The following is a 22,427-nucleotide window of genomic DNA, read 5'->3' on the forward strand; positions in this document are numbered from 1 at the left end:
ATGTTTCATTTATACGGTTATTCACATATTATCTAGTCTATAAGACAAAGGAATGCACGTAGAGAATTCAAGCTATAAAATAATTAACTGAGTCCTAAAAATATAAATAAGACTACAGTATCTTAAAAGTCATCATCCTTATCTGCCATTTCTTTTGCTAGTTCTAAATCATGTTGTTCGCGCTCACGCCTCCCCTAATGAAGTAATTAATATCAGTTCAAACATGCCTACATGCCGTTTTCAGTTAATATCAATAGTAGTATCATAAGTAATTGCAAACATGTTAGAATTATTAAAATATCAAAGAAAGATATTGTACTAGTGCTTGGCAATATTTCGTACCTCAGCTGATTCAACATTGTCACTGTAAGTTTTGCGGGGGTAACGCATAGCCTTAACCGACTGATTATATACTTGTAAGCAAAACGATGTCCTCTGATTGAATACTTCTTGTGGTTGATTTGTAGAGTATATATCTACATTTTCCTGTAACAGTTGTGATCTAGTTAAAACGACTAACGATTATCACTAGCTCTAGGGCTGTGGCAGTTTACCGTACCTTACTCTCAACAGTTCCACTTTCATGGTTAATGACTGCATCAATTACTCCATCCTTTATCGCCTAATTAAATAGGTAAGTAGATTTGTTTTGAACACCTTCTGCTTACGTGATAAAAAATCTTTACAGTCAATAAGGTACCAAATTCTGGCAAACAATCAAACCTTAGCAACAATATATTCAGCGTCCTCTCGACTATCAAGTTGCAATTTTTTTGCAATATCTTCCAAGGATATTGAAGAATACGAGATGTTTATCATTCTAACGCCAGTTTTAATAACATTATGACGCAACCTAGAATAAAGTTATCATAAATTTATCATACAGTTGACTTTTTGCCTATCAATCATGGCTAACAGCTTACCTTATAATTAGGGTATAAGTTTTATTTGCAAGAAATCTTGACTTAAACTTATCTACCACTACATTGAATCTTGCTAAATCGCCATTACGCACAGCTAAATATTGAAACAGTTGTCAATTTTCAATTGTTAACACTCCCATTCCTGCAATAAATTCAACCCATTCTATACCTTGTGTCAATTGAAAATATGGAAGTAGCGGTCGACGCAGACAACGATCACGAAATATGCTACGATCAGGAATTTCACCCAGTAGCAATTGAACAACAATGGCGAATTTATGAACCTTAAAATATTGAATGACATTAATTGTTCATTTAAGTCAATACATCAAAAATAATTCTCGATGAGAATTTATAGAATTCTATTTTTAGAACTAAATGTAATGACGAGATTTACAATTTCCTTAAATCCTGCAGCGGACGTTTGTGGAGCTTTACGAATTGCCTATGAGGTGAACAAGCTTATATTACTCTTATGTAACATATATATAGTAGCTATATGTAGTAAGATAAGTCTGCTGCAAGTTTCCTAACCTGTAGTAAATGTTGGTATGCATCAGAGTAATTTAATTCGATAGCTCTAATACGACCTAAGCAATAAAAACAACATACGAGTTATAGCTCTCCTGTTGCTAATCTCAATCGATTTCATATTATTGCTACATTTTTAGCTTAAAATATACCAAGGTAAAAGAAATGCCTCGCCCACTCATTATTTGATGCAGCTTCAGGAAATGCAGCTTTTGATACCAACTTATTGGCCTTTGTAACGATAAGAATTCATAATCATAATGTTATAAAACTAGCCTAAACAGGCATATATATAAAAATCTCGATTGTATTACTAATAGACTAAAACGGAATAAAAATTCTAACCTGATCATAGAGGTTGTAGTGCAAATAGTTTTGAAGCAACAGGTTAATCAAAACAGCCTATTTCAATAATTTTAAGATACACCGTGAATTAAAGTTATTCATCAACAATTCATCGCCATTAGTACTTGAGTAATTACTACATACTTGTCCTTCTTCATCATGACGTATAGTACACGTTCGAAGACGGGCAAGTAACTTGCTAAAATACGTGGAGATAGTCATACAACACAAAAGGCAATAACATCAATATGAAGTGAAAAATGGAAAGAGAACCAACTCAAAGCAGATAAAATCTATTCCATTTACTAACCTTCTGATATCACGTAATCGGTCAGATAACTCGTAAGCTCTACTATAATAATAGTAACATTTAGCAGATAATAGGTCTAATGAATGCTTCGTATTTACTTCGCACTTTTCGATCAATAAGTCAGCGCAAGCTATAGCCTAATGGAGGCAAATAGTTGAAAGTAATTTAAGACTCTTGGTTTTATGAATATCACTGTTGGTATGTCATCAAGTCAAAAGAGTTGACAATTCAAGAATAAAAATAGTGACTACTGCTTCCATAATTACTGACCTTATCATAGCGTTTGCTATCTAATAAATGCATTAATACCAGCAAATGTAAATAGATTTCAATTTCCAACAAATCGGTCTTTTTATGACGTACTTCGACTACAGTATCTCCACCTTCTTCAGCAATATCCATACTCTATAAAAGTGAAGCGGTTATAAGTTATCTCAAGAGTTAGTGAAAGATATTTGTCCAAAAGTTGAATAACCTCATCTAAGAACGACAATAAGCGGTCCTTGGAAGGTGAATCTAAATTAAAAAAAGTGATGAAGAATGACGTTATAAAATGGATAGAATCAGCGATATTAAAAACGCTCTCATCAAGTCATGATGATGACGACTGTTACTAATAGAAGTCATGGACCTAAAAGAAGGTGACAGCCTTACCTGTAGCTAGGTGCTTATTGATCGCTTTCCTCAACAAATTATCACTTGCTTTAGAACGAATCCCTTTGATAGTACGTAATATGCGGGCTACATATCGAGATTCCATTGTTTTCACCGATCTTTCAATATACTTTGCGTGTTCTTGAATATCTATGGAAGGGAATGAAAGATTCTTTGATTCAAAAAATTGAAACTGTACTAATTCATGATGTCATTGTAGTGATATTCCCTTCGAGGAAAAAATTGGGATAATCGACAATGTTCAATGTGTTTGATTGCTGGTCATGCTGAGTGTGAGTATGAACGTAGTCCATTGCTGAGTTGATGGCAATGGCCATTGGATGAATACTAATGTCATCTGTGTAATAGCTATGCATTATCTACTGGGAAATACAAATTACTGTTATCGAACTGATTTTTCAATTTGAAAAAAATTTCTAGACCTGATCTCTCTTTGATCGTGCTACCTGTCATGGTACAATTTAGGGGACTTGGTCCATGTTAGGACCCACTATGATACACATAGACTATTTCAATCAGCGTGAAAAGGAAGAAAGTCTTACTGAAATAATGGATAGTAACCATTGGATTGATTAAAAACTGTTCCTAGTAATATCATTATGCCAACATATTCAAGTTATTAGTTACCTTCGCCAAAGATTCTTTCTTCTTCTCGACGTTGATCCACTTTGGGATCTTTCTTGTTGGCATCCTCTGTTGGATGCTTCTCCTGAGGCTTGTCATCTTTCGTACTCGACATGGTCATCTTTCTTTCAATGCCAACCAATAATGCTTAATACCACTGAATGAATACAAATTGCGATGGATAAATGTATAGACAGAGTCGATATGCAAAAGAAATGCAGCAGCTATACAGTGAGAAACTTAAAGGAAATCAATCACCACCGACCAATTTGAAATAGTCAATGGCAGCAAGGAGCGATGGATGCTGGCCGGCCTGGCTGGTTAACCTCGATACCACAGGACGTCAGACTGTCCGTAGTATCAACCCCCAAATACCGATATGGAGTCTATGCTTTAAACTGGAACAGCAGTTGTACCGTGCTACAGTATGGTGGCGAGCATTTTTTTTTGTACAGTACAAATAACTCCAGTACGAATGCATCGAGCGTACCACGCGTAGTAGATGGTTGCATACAGTGGTGTTGAGTCTATACAAAACTGTTGATTGGAAAGCTACGGCTGGCCTTCTTTGTTTCAACACCGTAAGCCTTGTCTTGTCAACCATGACTCAGTCAGTTCCTCCTAGAGTGCAAGATCGAGTTTTACAGTACTTTCGTATACTGTACACTGTGAACTGGTACTGTAACCATGCTACAGTGAGAAGTCTTCATCATCTTGCACCATACTGTACAGTACTGAGTTTGTCGCAGAAATTGGAGCCCCCCATTTTTTTTTATATTTATCCTGTCCAAATTCTACATCAGTCGGTAGAGAAAGAGTCAAATAACATAGTTCATTCACTCAAATCTGCTTATAAAGCCTAATTTCTTTACAATCATTACTTCAAGTATGCGAACTGCTACAGTACCAAGTAAAACCATGGGTTTCATGAACATTACTATTGTACCGTACTGCGCTGTACAGTGTACAGTGATTACGTACTGTACTGTACAGTACATTAGTTACGTTTTCGTGTAGAGTACTGTACTGTACTGTACTTTCGTGTACTGTTGCCCTGTAACCATGCTACAGTGAAAAGTCGCCTTAGTCTGGTCTACAAAGGATACATCAATCGGTAGAGAAAGAGCCAAATAACATGGTTTAGTAGTCAAAATCTGCTTACGACACCTCATTAAATCGCAATAATGAGTTGAAGTACGCCAACTGCTACAGTACCAAGCAAAAAACATGGGTTTAATATGACTACAGTACAGTATAGTGTTCAGTAACTTGGACGCACGACTACAGTATACTGTACTGTACAGTTAGTTACGTCAGTGTACTATACTGGCCTGTAAGTCAGTTAGTTACGTCAGTTCGTTACGTCAGTGTGCTGTACAGTGTACAGTACTTTCACGTACTGTGCACTGTACACTGTACGGCTGGTCTGTAAACATGCTACAGTTCAGTACTGTACTGTAAGGAATTTTCATCATCTGGTCTGGTCCCTTGCCTGCACAATACAGTACAGTAGTATACTGTACAGTACAGTATAGTACTATACTGTACACCTATTGTACTGAGTTTGTCTGAGGAATTGAGCCCCCCAAATTTCTTATCCTATACAAATTCTACATCAGTCGGTAGAGAGAGAGGCAAATAACATAGTTCAGTAATTAAAATTTGCTTACGAAGTCTAACTTCTTTGCAGTAATAAGTTAAAGTACGCCAACTACTGCTAGTAACAATTTAGAAGAGCAACTCTTATTCGTTGTCGTAGTGGGTCAATATTTCGACCAATGCTAACGGCAGAGGATATATCGTAGTAATAATGATAAGGGGAGTATAGTAGCCTGCAATAGTGTTGGCTAGCAACGATCTAGAAGAGAAACTCTTAGCTCAATATTTCGACCAATGCTAACGGCAGAGGATATATCGTAGTAATAATGATAAGGGGAGTATAGGAGCCTGCAATAGTGTTGGCTAGCAACGATCTAGAAGAGAAACTCTTAGCTCAATATTTCGACCAATGCTAACGGTAGAGGATGTATCGTAGTAATAATGATAAGGGGAGTATAGTAGCCTGCAATAGTGTTGGCTAGCAACGAACTAGAAGAGAAACTCTTAGCTCAATATTTCGACCAATACTAACGGCAGAGGATGTATCGTAGTAATAATGATAAGGGAGTATAGTAGCCTGCAATAGTGTTGGCTAGCAACGATCTAGAAGAGAAACTCTTAGCTCAATATTTCGACCAATGCTAACGGCAGAGGATGTATCGTAGTAATAATGATAAGGGGAGTATAGTAGCCTGCAATAGTGTTGGCTAGCAACGATCTAGAAGAGAAACTCTTAGCTCAATATTTCGACCAATGCTAACGGCAGAGGATGTATCGTAGTAGTAATAATGATAAGGGGAGTACAGTAGCCTGCAATAGTGTTGCAAGTTGCAACCAATGACAAATTGCGTGCTTAAACCCAGGCCAAATTGTGTCCCTTAGACGACATGAAATGATACGCATAGTTGCGCTAACCTAGACTGTTGCAAGCAATCACGACAGCATGGAACTTCATTAATTGACACACACACATCATGCCAACTTGACATTACTTTTATTCTTGAACAACATAATGCCAACTGTTCAGGCCAATAGTCAATTCGAGAGATGAAGAAAAATGTAAAAATACCACTTGTCAATTTAAAATACCACTCTGCTCTATAGAGGCTCAGTAAGAATAGTGATCTCACTAGAAATGACATACTCGTAAGTCTACTCGTATGCATTGACTAAATGCAAACTGTCATCAAAGATAATTTCACTTGAGCTGTAAATATCTTGAAAGTAACAATTTAAATAACCTTGTCCGTCGACAAATGATATAAAATTTCGTTACGACAGCAAATAAATCATCAAAACTTTTCAAATGCAACTATGAAAATGTTATTGTTCCATACTAGCTGATTAATGAAACTCATCCTACACAACACCTTGAACTCTCCAAGTTTCAGTAATAATGAGATAAATTAGCATAAAGAGGTTAGAAAAACAATGGATTATAGTCACAAAGAAAGCATATTAACAATAATAACTTCTAACAGCCATGTTGAAAAATTCGGTCCTGCTATCACCAATGTCTATGCTTTATTCTGATATAACATTATTAACTTATTAACCTATACATGTATACCTATATACTTGCATAATCGCGGAGAAAGTATTATACTGTATAATTGCACTGGCACTCCCACTATTTGTTACGACCTACTGGCCGATAAAAATCTATATAAATATGGAAACCCCAAAGAATGGATCTCAAGAAGGCTCAAGTATTGTCCCCTTTATCAAATGCATCCTTAAAATGGAGGCCTTGCAGTATTCTGCTCGAGTAAAGTATTTTCACTCAACATTGCAATCCTTCTACTTAATATCGTCATATGGCATCAAGTCGTTTTTCGCCGCTAAGCTCGAAGAAGTGGACAATCATCTTCATAACCGTCTATAATATCTAATAAAGTAAAGTTTCAAAATGTTTCAAAATATTACTATTGAGATGTGTACTGTATACGAATCGTACAATATCATTGCTTCATTTTAATAGATCTTTATATATTAGCCTAGCTATAAGTTCCAACCTGGCCGCGCTGTAGGCCTGGGGACATATCTATATTGATCCAGTCCATGCACATTAAGATAGCCAGGATACAAAACTTTGGCAAATCCTGGATATAGGTGTAGCCTATAACGCAAAGTTGATATAAATTATACTAGAAAAAAAACGCGACAGAGTCTTCGCAAGGTTAATCTTTACGATAATCAATCAATTTCCTACGTGTCTATCCAGGTAAAATTGGATTCACTACATTTTATTGGATGAGGCCATGCTATAGCACCCGAACCTATTTATGTATTGAAATTCATAGTTATTTACAAATTCTGCCCTGAAATCTAACTGACTAGAAAATATCTATATGAATCCTAATCATTCAATTGTAGAGTCATAAAATCTTATTTAAAGTCAACATGCCAAAAATATTTTAAGAACTTACAATATATTATTTACCATTAATAAAAAGAAATATCATAGCAGTGTATTTCCAAATAACATGAAAAAATATCTTACATTATCATCTAAAGAAATTTTATCGTATATATATATATATCTATAGTTCGTTACATATTTCCCATAATTATGCTGAGCTTGCAGTTACGAAAGAAACTACAACTCACGTATTAAGTCAAGTAATAGTCTACAAGTAGCTCCTAATAGTAACTGTAAAGTATACATATTTACCAATTTCCAGGATAATTCATGTACAGAACTTACTATTTGTATATGGAATAGTGATTGCACCCGGCTTCTGCTCGCTAAATCGAACTAAACAGACACCTTTCAGCTCATTATCGAGAATTCTGTTGGCTTCATTTTTGCAAATAAAGCCTATAATGTGTCTATAAGTTGTATATTAAAGATTTTTACAATTACAGGGAAATTAATTCGAGGATAAATACTGAACGCATCATATTTTTAAACTTTAGTAAAATTCTCTTATTACACCCATTTTTTTTGCCTACTGTTAGCTAATTATAACTTGAGTACTAAAACACAGTCTGCAAAATGAAAGTAGCTTTATGGGCAGCAGCGCAGTTTCTATATAAATAAATTTTGTGTCAATACCTATGCATCATATTTGATAATTTATCTAAAATAAACTCATTACATCCTTCCTTCGTTTTACTATTAGCTAATTACCATTTAGTACTAAAACACAGAAGCACAGTCTACGAAAGGAAAGCATCTTTAAGGACAGCAACGAAGCTTGCTGTACAAGTAAATTTCGTGTTAATACCGAAGCAGTTTTGTTATTACTTTTAGTAATATTTCTTTTATCTATGAGTATCAGGTCGGTACAACGGAATTATTACATAAATAAGGATAAAGCGAGGTACAGTACATAGCTAGTTTCTATACTGTACTGTATATTCGTGGATAAATATTGATATAATTTATTAGTAAAATTATTTTACATTTTGTACACTTAGCATCAAGCAAGATTTAAATGAGTAGACACTAGCGGGTGAGGATCAGAAATGTGTCTCATATTAAATTTTCTGTAGCTAGTAAACTTATAAATCTTACATTCATTTTAATGTAAGATATATTCAAGTCGCTGTAATGTCTAAATTTCGCAATTTGTATATCAGAGGAATAGAATGAATAGTTCTCACTCTAGCAGAAAGCATATTTACTATAGTTGACTCACCCTGATCTCCATAGTTCCTTCAAAGAATTTTCTGGCTTAGCTAAGGTTTCAAGGCAAGCAAAAATCCATTCTCCAACCGTGTGTTTAGAATTACCGATTCGGAAACCCTAAAGTGTCCATTATGAAATGATTTAATTATTAATCTTGATTGCACAAATTATCCATAATCTATTATTGGTTGAAATAGGGTACGATTAAAGACTGGCTTGAATAATGCATATCTTATAACTAAAAATTGAGCCGTTACTTTTCAATAGATTAAGAAACGTTACAGATATTAGCATTGCTTGGCACTAAAGACTTCGAATCAACTGATTACATACATAATGAAAATCATCCCAGGAAATCGAGCCACCATTTCTGTTGCCTTCTATTTGATGATTGAATATAAAGCCTTCAGATTTAAATGTAATAATTTTCCTATATTGAGTCTTAAAAGATATACTTACGCATGATCAAGTGCCGAAGATACTGTATATTTTCAGAAGTAAGCTCCCTTCCCAAACGATCTCTGAAATTGCTTTGTAACATGCACTCAATCTCATCCCAAGATGCCTTCTGATGAATAGGAAAATTTTCGATTTTCGTTTCCTAAAAGGAATATGAAAATTAAACTCATATATTTAATCTATCTTATCGTTCTAAGTAGTTTTTTCGATAATTTATTTTAAAAATAATTAATTTTGCTGCTAGCATTTGCATTATTGCTGTTGTAAACACGGAATATTTTCAATATACTACACGTACATCAACATCTCCCATGAAAAAGTAATCCCAGGCCAGAGTACACAGGGCTTTCCAACATTGAGCATTGCCGGTTCGGATAAAGAACGGAATAGTCCTGCAAGTAAACTATAATAAAGAAATAATAATAAATTTAGAGAACTGCAACGATTGGCCCTAGCATTGTGTAGAGAAACTATTAACTATCGGCTAGATACCTTAAATGCATTAGGGTCAGCGCTAGCTAAACTGAATTCCAATTGATACCTATAATCCGTTACGTACTCCTATCAAGTTTTCATTCAGTATACCATATTAAATAATCGAATTAGTCATTTACATTCAATATTAACCATAAGTAATAGCAAAACATAATAGCGACGGTAAACTTCATTTGCAACTGATCTTACCCCTCTTGAGTAGACTCTTTCCGTGTTATGAAGTCTAGCTCTGGCCTCAAAGCAAAATAGATCATAACATTTCGAAGCGTCCGACATATTTTTCTAATTAACGATAGAATTAATCTAGTGTCAATACGTCATCGTACCCAACTCTTTGAAAACAAAATTAATCATAGAGATGGCTTATTGCATTACATATTTTACGCCTTTTATAAATTTTACACTATAATCACGTATTATATTTTTATCTACTGTATGATAATATGCGTAGGGCATTTAGAGATCTTGCATGAACTTCCCATACCCTAAGATCGCTGTCTTTGTTGTCTCTAAATCTGATATTGAAAAAATGTTTGAAAAATTTATTAGATTAGTTATCAATGTCTTTCTAGTAATTAATAATTTTAGTATACATTCACATAGTATGCATTTAATACGCTGTTAATTTCTTTAGATGTTATCATACATGTATATATCCACTTATAAGCTATCAAAATAGCGTCTGATAAAAAATTTCATAATACTTTCTATTATCTGAGATTTAGCTTAGAATTACCCTATATATTCGACATTGAATGTGTCAATATTAATCGGCAAATATGATTGCGCTAAATACCTGTATTCCAAGCGAAATATAAGACTTTTATGTATGCACAGAAATTAAAGATGGTAACCAGAGCAATCTCTTAATAACGTGACAGATCACTTTATTGCTTCTAGAATTACTTTCTAAAATCTACTAATACTAAATAAGATATTGATCATTGTATGAGCAATATATACAGCGTAAAAGATATTTTGCAACACATCGTAACCTAAAGAAAAATGAGTTAATGTTAACTTACACCAAATGACATTTAATATTTCCGTTGGATTTAGGGGCGCGATAGCAATGAATTATAACGAAAAACGATCTAATTAAAGGACATAGAAAGTACGTTATTAAAATCTACGTTAGATTTATGCTATTAGTGAAGTTTGGATACTTGTGCGGTAGTTTCTCTTACTTGGAAAGTAAATTATTATGCAGATCACAGATTTCAATCCTTATCATTGATATTTTGTTTATGAGATCTTGAACTGGCAACAGCCGATTTTGAAAGACTTGCAGCATATTGATAGTCTGCATGATTACAATAAAGATTTTAGGAGAAATGAATTAGTAAATCTCTTAGCAGGTAGCTCTGATTAAATTGTAAGTTTATTACTTAAAATGTAGATTGTGAATTAGATTTATCTAATGCTAAAATTGCGCTTAGTAGATAAATGATTGTTGCATTTCCTATAAATTTCTGTTCACAATTTAGCTAAAATTGATGCTATACAAGTAATTATGTAACATCTAGATAAACTTACTTCATCAGCAATTTGCATTATATCCGCATCGTATCGCAGCCTATTAATCATACTATGTAAGACAAAGCATGAGACGGTATTAATTTAATTTATCAATGCAACAGTTATACACATAACTTTTAACAAAATACTAACTAATGCAATTTTTAATTACGCACATACCTATTTTTTATTTCAATTAGCTCCTGCATAACCGGTTTTAGAGAAAATAAGGCCGATGCTGACTCAATGTTCCGAGTATTTCGCTTCCATTGTTTGAGCTTGATCCAAATTTCTTCGTGACTTTTTAAATCATAGACATCTAACATCTCCATGTACAGTTCATCAATTTTCTATATTAATTATTTAGAGCAAGCATATTGTAGTAATTAATGTAATTATACTTCGTTGTTAAAACTATTTCATAACATGTGAAAGCAATTTGATTGGATACTTTATTACTACAATAAAAAATAAGATTAAGGGTTATGAAGTAGGTCTGAAATAACTTTTCTTTGCTTAGCTAGCACTATTAAATATTTATTGTGAAAAAAATTACTGGGAGCAGCTCTTCAATCAATCTTGGCATCACTTCAATATCGCTCATTATAGCTGTGACTTCATGTTCTTGCAGACCCTGCTGATAATTAGCCAAATTTTCGGATATATTGCGCGGCATGGTTTCAAGCAATCGTAGGTACATCAACGACAATTTAATCATAATTGTAAATCTGCAAACAGATAATTCATCCATATCGGCGATAGGCTCGGAACCCATTATAATATCCATTGTGCTGGTACTCTAAAAAGTAAAGTTGTCAATTTATAAAACTCACTTAATCGCATAAAAACTTAGATTTATTTGTATGCAGTAAGCACGCAAAGCCTTAATAGACTTACTTCCGATTTAGGATAATCTGGCTGCATATAGTTTGTAAAATCGTCCATGTCTTCCTATAAATTTTAATAATTTTTGCTATTTAATTAATGGTATTAAACGGTAGATTAAAGAAACACACCTACAAGTATTCCAATATAAACGAATTAATTACATATATTGTCGAAATCTGAAAGTTATTACTCCTTTAACTCATTCTAGATCACTTACGTATTCGTAGTTAGGTTGAACAAATCCTTGCGTCAGTAAAGGATCATTTAGATACCTGGCAATAGAGCTCTAAAAAATAGTTTTTTTAATAAATTTTAATAATATATCAAGCACTTGGGATAACTACTGTAGTTAAATATGCTTTAGGATACATCAGAAAGTCTTAATAGTTCTTATATATAGCTTTTGTAATAATATACTAATGAAAATATATATTTTGTGTATTCGGTTGGTATAATTATGCTAACAGAAAGGCATTTTGATTTAGTAATAAAACAAATTATGATCAATGCGGAAAGGAAATCAGGTTTTTATTGATAGTTTACTAAGAGGCAACTCTTAGGAAAATTTCTAGAAATATTTCTGACTGCAATTATAGTAAACTGTTCGCATGTTTGAATTTTGTATTATCGAAATAAGCATAATAATAATTGCTACCAGATTCAATTGCTATGACTTAGCCACTGATATAAATGATTGTCAAGCTTAGTATCAAAGAATTTCATAGCAATTACTACAAGTAAGCGAACTGAGCTACGATACAATTTATGATTACATTTCATAATAATATTTAAGCGTCAGAATAGTTAAATTCTATGGTAGTCTTTGCAGTACATTAAATATACATCTATATCTGATGTAACATTAGTGCATATTTATATGTTCATGAATTTCAAAGATGATATACGCTGATCAGATATATGATAGATAAATTCATTTCCTAATGATTTCCAGATAGGTAGACTAAAAAGAGTTAGACTGTATGTGATACAGTAAATATTCGAAGTCCTTAATTAGTATGTGTTTTCAAAATCGAACTTGACGGTAAACCCCAATTTAACCGCATATTTATATCAGCTTTGGCCTTTATAAAGACCAAAGTAATACTCGTATTACACTTACTGGAAAGCAATAGAGATAAATTTAAAAAACTGATATAATTGAAGCCTTCTGATCTGTCTTTTCTGGCTTACAAGCTAGCCAAGTATACATTATAGTCTACAGTAAATTCTCAATAGGGTTTGAACAAAAGCAGTTTTGTTCATAGTAAACAGGTTTTCATCTTCGCATATTGCAAATACTACATTTACAGTATTGCTGACAGGAAAATTGCAACATAAGGAACTATCGTTAATCAATTAGCGATAAACTCTGCGACTTAGTTCTTTATAAAATTAAAACAATAAATTAATTAAACTTTTAATACTAAACTACGTGAAAATAATTTGGGCTAGTGGTAGCAATCTGTATTTAATAACTTAAATATAAATATAATAATTTTTGTGAGCTTAAATTGCCGTAATGTACGATATTACAGATCTGGATGGTAAATGTTAAACCAATGACTGGCTATAGGTTTTGATTATACATTCAAATTAAGATCTTTATAAATAGTAATTATATTGCTATAAGATACCAAGATTTTATTCAGCCAAAACTTTAAAGTGATCCCTTGATTTTGCCACTCCTACAAACAGAGTATTATGATGAAAAAGTTTAACAATTGCATTCGTCTGGTACCTTTAAAAAAATACAATTTTCCTATTCGTTACAGAGAATTCAATCATTTAATATATTTGCAAAGGCATTATTGATATCAATTTGTAGCATAATAAAATATAATCCTAGGGATTATTAAATACTATTTATTTCTATTATATTGCATCTTGAAGTAGTACACAAATTAATTAATAAATTCGATAATTGTATTTGTTTAAATGCGAATGTTGCTATTGTTTGCCTATTCCTACAGAAAACACTGCCGGATACATCAGTTCGAATAGATTTAGCATACACATTGTAAAATTTTGTAAGATACGAATGCTAACCAATTTAAGAGTGTGTGATAAAGTGATCTTCAAAACAATAAATCAAGAACTACTGTTTCTTGCAAATTTCACTCTATTACAGAAGTTAGGTTCGTCTAACTACCAAGGACTATCTGACTATCTGACAATCTACTTATTACAGCAAAATTCACGATTTATATACGATTAGTTACAGAATGCTTTTACTGAGTGTAATCGGAATAAAAATAGGTAGTTACGTAACACTTTGATGAATGAGGATAAGTTAATATTTAGTCAAAATCCTATAAGACAAACCTTTCCGATTTCGTTGCAAACATTATTGGCTTCGAAAATAATCCGAGATACTAGCCAACACCTTATTTTAAAGATTGACAGATTTTGGATGATGGGATGGAATTCTCCATACTTAAATGCCGAGTAAGCGTAACTGAGTGAAGGAAAACAAATCAAAAGTTTGAATAAAACATTCGAGCAAATTTTGAAAGTTCTTATGGCAAAGGGAAATTTGATCGTTCATATCAAGCAAACACAAATTTTATGCAACAGCTATAAACATTCTTGTTTAAATGGTGTTCTCTCGGGAAGTAATATGATATCTTAAACTGTTTTGTTGAGTTTTGTCAGTAAGAATGAGTAGCTTAAAATTATCGTTTTATGTTAATATGATGTCGAAAGGGTTTATTATCACATTCTTCTTAAGTGCCTTAATCCTAGATTCTCATTGTCGATTCTGGAAGAAATCTTTTTATTTAAACTTAAACTGAAATTGTAGCTCCGGATAATTTTATTTTAGAAATAAAACATAAACTATAGTTTTTCTACATTTACTAAATTAATTGCTGAAACTTGATCCGCTGCCGGACACTTTAAAACGCAATAGTTTGCCTTCGTAAGTTGGCAATGAATGCAATCTAAAATGCCATACTGAAGACGTTCTTATTCTGGACATGCAATTTGATTCTATTTCTATACCTTAAGCGAAATGTGTTGCTTTGCTTTAATAGCAAGGATATAGTATTATTACTCCTGGAACTATTATCGTATTGATATATAGTCTATTGAGAAAAATAATTAAAAGTTAACACTTACCCAGGCATGAGGTTGTGCATTTGACACCAGGATTGAAAATCATGAGAGCAATCTTCATTTAAGGTCAAATTTCCCTGCAAAGCTGTGGAATATTGAAGAATTTTATCATCAATTTCTTTTATAAAAGCACCAATTTCCGATGAGTAATACATGACGACAAATGTTTGTGTTGCAAAGACGCTTTGCCAGAAAATGCTAAAGTTTCCGTAGAAAAGCTGATATATATTTACTCCTCACCGTCCGTCTAACTGTGCAACCAATAAAAAATCTTACCCTCTTTTTAATTTCTCTAGGAGTCCAATTGTGCCTCAGGGCAAATTCTTTTATTTATTTTTATTGTTCTCTTAGCAGTACAATAACGATAACGCAAAATGCCCACCTAAAAAATGCTAATTAAGCTACATGAGATGCCATACATAGTAATTAATGATGACTAAGAAGTTGTTGATGTACTCCGTATGTAAGCAAACTTCTTATTTTAAGCCTTACTGTTGCGCCTAGCCTAATTCAGCTTTGTTTGTATGTCACAAAACTCCTTCGACAAGAAAACAATCATATAGAAAGTAATAATATTTCCTAAGATGATGTAACTTATGAACTGTTTAAAGCATGTTTATTTCGAAACATAAAATCTTAAATTAATTTCAAAACAAAACTTGTATTTTATTGATAATATTGTAGATAATTGTGCATATAGCTAAAAGCAACAGTTTGTTGTATTTGTTATGCACAGTTAGTACTCCAGGATTACACTAGAATTAATTAAAGATTTACTTAATGTACATATCCGGGTAGACCTCATTACAATGACGGCTTAATTAGCGTTGCATAAATGCAAGCGTCCCTATTAAGAATAGTAAATCTGGTTTCGGGTCATTGAGAGTTTTAATAAACATAAAACTAAATGTCCAATCTCGTTGAAACTAAAAACTTTGCTATCCTATGAATTACGATTTGGATGCTTGATTTACCAGTAGAAATTGAAAGGATTCTCAGCATGACCACACTTTAAAGACCCAAATTTCTTGTATATAAGATAAAATCGAAGTCATTTGTAAAAAAATCGAGAAACTTTTCTCCTATAATATAAATCCATTATTAGCTACGCTTATCTAAGAAAATTCTATATCTTCTGAATTTCCAGATAATGTTAGTTATAGTTTATTGTTAAAATCTTAATCTATGGATAGCGTTGATACTATTATCGTAGACGATTAAATTGAAGAACGTTTTATTGTACGGTGCTGCTACTAAGCAAAGACAGAAGTTTAATATTCTTGACCTATCTATCAAATCTTCACTGAAGCATATGTATGTGCCTAATACACTTTACCTATTTGTCCTATCTTTACTGATGGCAGAGATACTAACTATTTATTTATTGATGGCCTGACTACACCTCCATTAATGATATTTTCAATCATTAGAAACAAGAAAATATCCAATTTTTCTTTAAAATTTTACCATACAAAATATGTATTCGGCAATACATTGTTTATCGTTATCCTGTAGCTTAAATAGCTCAAACACAACTAATGTCTGTGTGTTGTAGATAATTCGCAAGTATGTGATATAATTGAAGCATGTCTACTACTTTTGCGTCTTGAAATTTTTTTCAATACAATTTTTAAAGTATCCAACTAGTCTATTTCAGTAATTTTATATTCAATAACGGAGTATGAATAAAGTAATGGAATGTAAACTCTATGATTAAAACGTAGCATTTATTTAATAAATAATCTGAATATCAGCATGACTTCTAGATGTTAAAAGGTCAGTGGAACAAATGCTCTGTTATCTAGTCAATCCAAATCATTTCTTAATTGTAAATATTTAAACAAGAATAACACGCAAAGTGAATTAATTCACTTCCTTATATCAATTACTTTATAATACTAAAATTGCTCCACAACTTGTAAAACACATTCATAGCAAAGCGAGAAATTAATTTCAGGAACTGAAGTTGAGGCTGTGAATTTGCTATTTTAACGCTCTAACTAAATAGCATATCACAACGTATAAGAAAACATTCACTATCATATATTTATGAATAAATTGAAGTCATTGTTGACAGGGAATTTCCGATAATTATGCGCTTTCATAAACGTATGCTTAAAAAAATTTATCAATCTGATTATTCGCTATTTGTTTAAAGTTGATTCAATGCTAACATGGAAAACATTTTCGTTTCCGTAAATTCTAGTTTTATTACGATCTTTCACATTGACTTTGTATTCTCTATGTTGCATATCCATCCTTGTAACGTAATTGAGAGTTTATTTTTGTAAAGCGATTAATAAACTGTATAGAATAAACCTTTCTGCACGCCACCAAGCTATTAAGCCTTTTAATATCTAGTGTTGTAGCTTCCCTATTTTAATTGACTCAAAAGTATCTAATCTAATGAGCTATAAGAGAACAAGTCACTATTGTTATATAATATACTATCATTTATTTCCTATGTAATTGTACGAAGCATTCGGAAGATAATGACTAAGACTTTATAATAACTAATAACTTATGACTGAAGACGTGACTGCATAAAAACTCTTATTTCTTTTATTACTCACCTGATTGTATCTGAAAAAGCTAGACGCAGGTATAAAATTAAATGCGATGAATCGGCAACGAAATTAAAAATTAATTATTTAAAGTAGATAATGCTAAAATTTTTATATAGAGCAATGATTTTTTGGCGTAAAGTTTATATCATCAGTCCTAACTGATCGTCACAATCATGGATAATTATTGATCCTACCAATTTTGTGAACTCTGAAAAAGTTTAATCGTAATTTCTATAGAGGATTAGAAAACATCTAGATTGATTATCCTTCCTTTTCATTCGAATAGTATTACTATGAATTAGATTTCTGCGTATCAACACTATTATTCCTAGAATATTACATTAGCTTAATGGTACTTAACAATACATTTTAAAGCCGTCAAACACAACAGCGATAGAAGCATAATGTTTATTGTAATCATCGCAGCAATTATATTGTAGCTTAGGATTGGTCCTTATAATAACAGGAAAACTTTTAGTGAAATTATGAAATGGTACAATAGTCTATCCGTTAGTAAGTGAACGCAATAAACTTTTTGGCATTTATAAAATTTACATAAATAGTACTAAAAGCACCAAATACGGACACTTAAAATAAAATTTTAAAAATAGCGTAAAATGTATGCAATAATCTTTCTGATCATAAAATGAAGGTAATAACTTCTTGGCCTATACAACATTTACAGAAGGAGCACTTAAAGCACCTATTAAGGCCAATTTAAATACAATTTTAAAATAGCAATATGCGTCTATACATCATTTTTTATAGTATGTTTTCGAACCTGTTAAAACAAGTACACAAACAATATCAGTCATTAAACTGCTACGAATAAAGAAGAAAAAATTACCGATTAGGTAATTACAGTGTATCAAGGGAACAGTTTTAATTGTTTGAATTTTAATAATTTTATCTGACTGAAGATAGTTGCTTATAAATTTTCTTATTATTGTAATAAAGTTATAATTGCTACTGTAAATGCAGGAAAGATATCGAATTAGATTTATAGCGACACATAAGGAAAAATTAAATCATACAAATGTCTACGTTGCACTATAATAACTGTAAACTTTTGTGAATTACCCCTAATTTACTCATAAAAAATAAATTTATTCTCATCATTAATTCTTGTTGACGTATAAATTCTATTCAAAGTCTTAAAAATCACTTGCGGAAGTGCCGATAGGTAAACTAGTTTATTTACTTACCGATCCATCTGTCTGATGTATGTTGACAAATCTGACTTCCGTATTTACTTAACCATTCTTCGACAAATTTAAGACCAATTATTACCGTAATATCAAAGAATTTACTAGACAAAGATGGGATGACGGTTATGTACACAAAGAATTTCACTACATCAACCCAGATGTAGACTAAATTATGATTTAATTATCGTAGTGGATGAGTAGGACTATTTAGAAATTCATTCTAAATTAATAAATGAGTGCGATATTGTAATTGATGTGGTTATGTGATGAGGTAATCGCCTACACTATATCAGTGATTATTATAGTACAAAGTGGTACCAGTCTGGTCAACCTTAAATTCGCTTAGATAAGTCTATCTAATGAATACCCACTGTTAACTCTAAATATATTTTCATACATTGATAATTAAATTAACATAGAATACTTTAAGGTACTATAGAAAAGCCTAGGCAGGCTTTATTAATAGATTTCTAATTTTAGATGCCTCTTCATCAATCACGTTATAAAGCTATATGATATTTAACTTATGTAATAGCTATGTAGAACTATAATCAAACTTATACCTATTATAATAAAATACACATTTTAATTTAGGTAATAGTCCTTTATTAATTGACAAGCTAGCGCAATCCACAGTTAAATCTAAGACTTGAAATATAATTCCGCTATGCAATAATTTCGTTAGGAAGTGACAGATACGTTCGATGTTTTATTGTAGTCTTTATTAGATAATTTAATGCAGATACAACGATAACAGGGCATTATAAAGTTAACGTATTGTTTATATTCTTACAGTAATGCGCTAATACAGGATAAATATTAATGAAAAATAGAATTTATAATACGCTTAATACTTATACGTAAGATAGCCCCATCTTGTAGAAATATTGCTATATCGTAAATTTAAAATATTCTCCTAATTTACAATCATAATTCCTATAATTTAGCACGAAATTTGTCTGGAAAATAGGGTTAAGAACTGAACACATATCAACAAATTATGCAATATTCATTACAGGTAGATAGGTATAAGCTTACCTAGTTAATGACATTAACCAATCTAGCTTAGAATGTAATTAAAACTATTAGATAACTTTCTATCTTATTAAAGTAAGTAATAACTAATTTATGATAATATTGAAGGCAATTCTTTAAATTATTTTAATGCTAATTTGAAGTGTAGATGTGAGATAGTTTCTCTTTCATTAAACACAGAATGATCGATAATCTAGTCCTACTAAAAATATTCGAAGCTAGATCATTAACAAATAAGATACAATCGATTAAAGCAGATTGATCAAATAAGATACCATCGATTAAAGCCGCAAACTTAAGAAGTATTACTAGAAGTCAAATAATGTAAATTGCCAATTCAGGGACAGAGAAATCGAATTCAACAACTCCGTTTAGTATAAGAGGTCCGCTGAATAAATATTTAGCAGTAATTGTAACAAATATACCCGACCATCAATTAAATAATGTCAGTCAGAATTTTCTTGAAAGCACGGCTCATAGTCTGATATTTCCATATTTCCTATTAATTAATAAGTTACCATCATTGTTGGCTAAAATAGCATCATTAACACGATAGAGCTTGGATTACTTGACCCACGGAGTGAATTTTTAATATTTGCTAGTCGATAAAGTACAGTATGAAACTTGCGAGAATAGTCATAAATAACTTGTTTTTAGTAAATTTATCGTCAGTTATAATATTTTTATCTTACTACCTCCTTCATCATTGACTATTAGATTTCGCAAAGACTGTAATGCCACTTCACCAGGATATATAACTCTCCATTTTCGATTACTTGATAATACGCTATTTGAGACAATTTCATAAAACGTAAGTTTAAACGATTATTGTAGGATATACCTTGTTGATACAAGTCCCTAACTCTATCCATTTACAACTCACTCATCGATCCATGATCTTTTTGATGAATTTTCTGGTTTGGTCCATCGAATAAGATTTTGCGCTAATATTGGATTGTGAAATTATTAATCTCGAGAGAAGCATGTAGAGACTGATATTGCGAAATTAAATGTAGGGCTGCTTCAATAAAAAAGATGTTTTTACCGTCTTTATACGGCACAGTAAGATTTCCGGGAGATTTTTCACTAAAACGTATAAGGCAAGTTCCAATTGGTTCACTCTGTAGGATAGATTCAGCTTCGGCCTTACTAATAAATCCTATAATATTTCTATCAATAATTTCAGTGATTTAGTATTTTGATGTACACTGGTATTAGGAATAAAAATTTTGTTAGTAATCAATAGTGTCTATAGTTTCGTTTACTTATAATCGAAAAATTTTATCTAGAAATTGTTGAAAATATATTACTTTGTATTTTTATAGCAAATACTAAATTGAAAACTTTGATATCTTACCCTTCCTTCCATAAAGTTGATAGTAAGTTTGCTGGCTTCGATATTGCTTCTAAACACATAAATATCCATTCACCAACAGAGTACCTGTCTGCTAAACCAGCCTTTGCATTCTGATTTACAAAATAAAATGTTAAAAATGTATTGATGAGATGACTACAGCAGAAATTTTACAGTTAATAAATCGCCTTTGAATGAGTCTCACATTGACGAAGACATCTCGGTTTACCAAGTCATTATCGTTGACAGTAACAGGATCTGCCGTTTCAAATATCATGTTTGTTAAATCTTTTAATTTGTCTCACATTTATCTAATTTTATATCGATTGTATGATTGCACTTTCTATATCATACTAGTGTGCCCACACGCCAAGTTTATATAGAATATAGATTTGTCGGTACTGTTATACTGGCACTTCATCTACTACTGTACCTTCCCAAATAAGTTTAATTTATTTTAACTTATCAATCTTTTCTATTTTTGCTCACTATTTATTATGTACCATTTTTTACAAATATTTTAATGACGAACTCTCGATTTAGATGAAATTGGAAAGATTTAGCCTCGTGCAATACTAGTACTGGTTAGTTAACTTAATCTTGCACTATAAACAGCCTGTTCTATTTTAAAAAATAATCGCCATTATAAAGTACATTTTTGTTACCTTTTCCGAAAATCATAAATTTAATATATTGCAGATTTATTGCTGATAATGATTTTTTAACGCGGTACTGGAATTGAAATACCAGCATTTTTTCAACTTCATACCAAGGCATATTAGGTTCATATGGAAAGCAACTTCCGGCTGAGATCAACTAATGGCAATGAGTCGTTTACGGAAATTCAATAAGCAATAAGTTATGAGTATCACAATACGAGCTATAATGAAAAATTAAACGCCTAAATTTAGCGAATTAAATTTTTATCTATCTATTGTGATTCCATGGTGATTCCAACTAATTACTTACGATGGGAATCACCGTAGTTATAGTATGTCAGAGTAAAATATATGTGGTACCATAATAATAATTGTTATAAAGTTATTGATAACTGTGTAAGTTTTTGTACTGTAATTACGACTAATAGTAAGTAATATTTGATATTTACAGTATTGTATAAAGAAGCAATCATAAGTACTCGTATAGGG

The 22,427-nt window shown here is 31.8% G+C and overlaps 4 protein-coding genes across 4 annotated transcripts; all 4 read right to left on the reverse strand.

The window, feature by feature from the left end:
* Positions 1-122: 122 nt before the first annotated feature.
* Positions 123-3,529, reverse strand: TRIADDRAFT_53909 (uncharacterized protein; the record flags this gene model as incomplete). The annotated part of the gene is made up of 15 exons (XM_002110143.1): positions 123-194; positions 343-486; positions 560-622; positions 724-853; positions 924-1,017; positions 1,093-1,207; positions 1,458-1,513; positions 1,607-1,685; positions 1,800-1,856; positions 1,944-1,998; positions 2,110-2,246; positions 2,380-2,514; positions 2,585-2,625; positions 2,764-2,913; positions 3,412-3,529. 15 exons carry the CDS (start codon positions 3,527-3,529, stop codon positions 123-125), a joined length of 1,446 nt encoding a protein of 481 aa, XP_002110179.1.
* A 3,291-nt stretch (positions 3,530-6,820) lies between these two features.
* On the reverse strand, positions 6,821-9,871 carry TRIADDRAFT_53910 (uncharacterized protein; the record flags this gene model as incomplete). Its single annotated transcript, XM_002110144.1, has 9 exons — positions 6,821-6,886; positions 7,023-7,126; positions 7,715-7,839; positions 8,652-8,758; positions 8,975-9,021; positions 9,101-9,242; positions 9,399-9,503; positions 9,593-9,661; positions 9,785-9,871. 9 exons carry the CDS (start codon positions 9,869-9,871, stop codon positions 6,821-6,823), a joined length of 852 nt encoding a protein of 283 aa, XP_002110180.1.
* Positions 9,872-10,520: 649 nt separating this feature from the next.
* TRIADDRAFT_53911 (uncharacterized protein) lies at positions 10,521-15,270 on the reverse strand (the record flags this gene model as incomplete). Its single annotated transcript, XM_002110145.1, has 11 exons — positions 10,521-10,590; positions 10,621-10,689; positions 10,783-10,898; positions 11,132-11,183; positions 11,294-11,463; positions 11,670-11,912; positions 12,011-12,064; positions 12,219-12,287; positions 13,636-13,686; positions 14,324-14,456; positions 15,119-15,270. The coding sequence occupies 11 exons, from the start codon at positions 15,268-15,270 to the stop codon at positions 10,521-10,523; spliced, it is 1,179 nt and encodes a 392-aa protein (XP_002110181.1).
* Positions 15,271-18,350: 3,080 nt separating this feature from the next.
* On the reverse strand, positions 18,351-21,556 carry TRIADDRAFT_53912 (uncharacterized protein; the record flags this gene model as incomplete). The annotated part of the gene is made up of 7 exons (XM_002110146.1): positions 18,351-18,385; positions 18,888-19,034; positions 20,621-20,712; positions 20,809-20,869; positions 20,971-21,095; positions 21,283-21,392; positions 21,485-21,556. 7 exons carry the CDS (start codon positions 21,554-21,556, stop codon positions 18,351-18,353), a joined length of 642 nt encoding a protein of 213 aa, XP_002110182.1.
* Between the last annotated feature and the right edge of the window lie 871 nt (positions 21,557-22,427).

Source organism: Trichoplax adhaerens, genomic scaffold (assembly GCF_000150275.1).
Source record: "Trichoplax adhaerens TRIADscaffold_2 genomic scaffold, whole genome shotgun sequence".
Classification (NCBI taxonomy): Eukaryota; Metazoa; Placozoa; class Uniplacotomia; order Trichoplacea; family Trichoplacidae; genus Trichoplax; species Trichoplax adhaerens.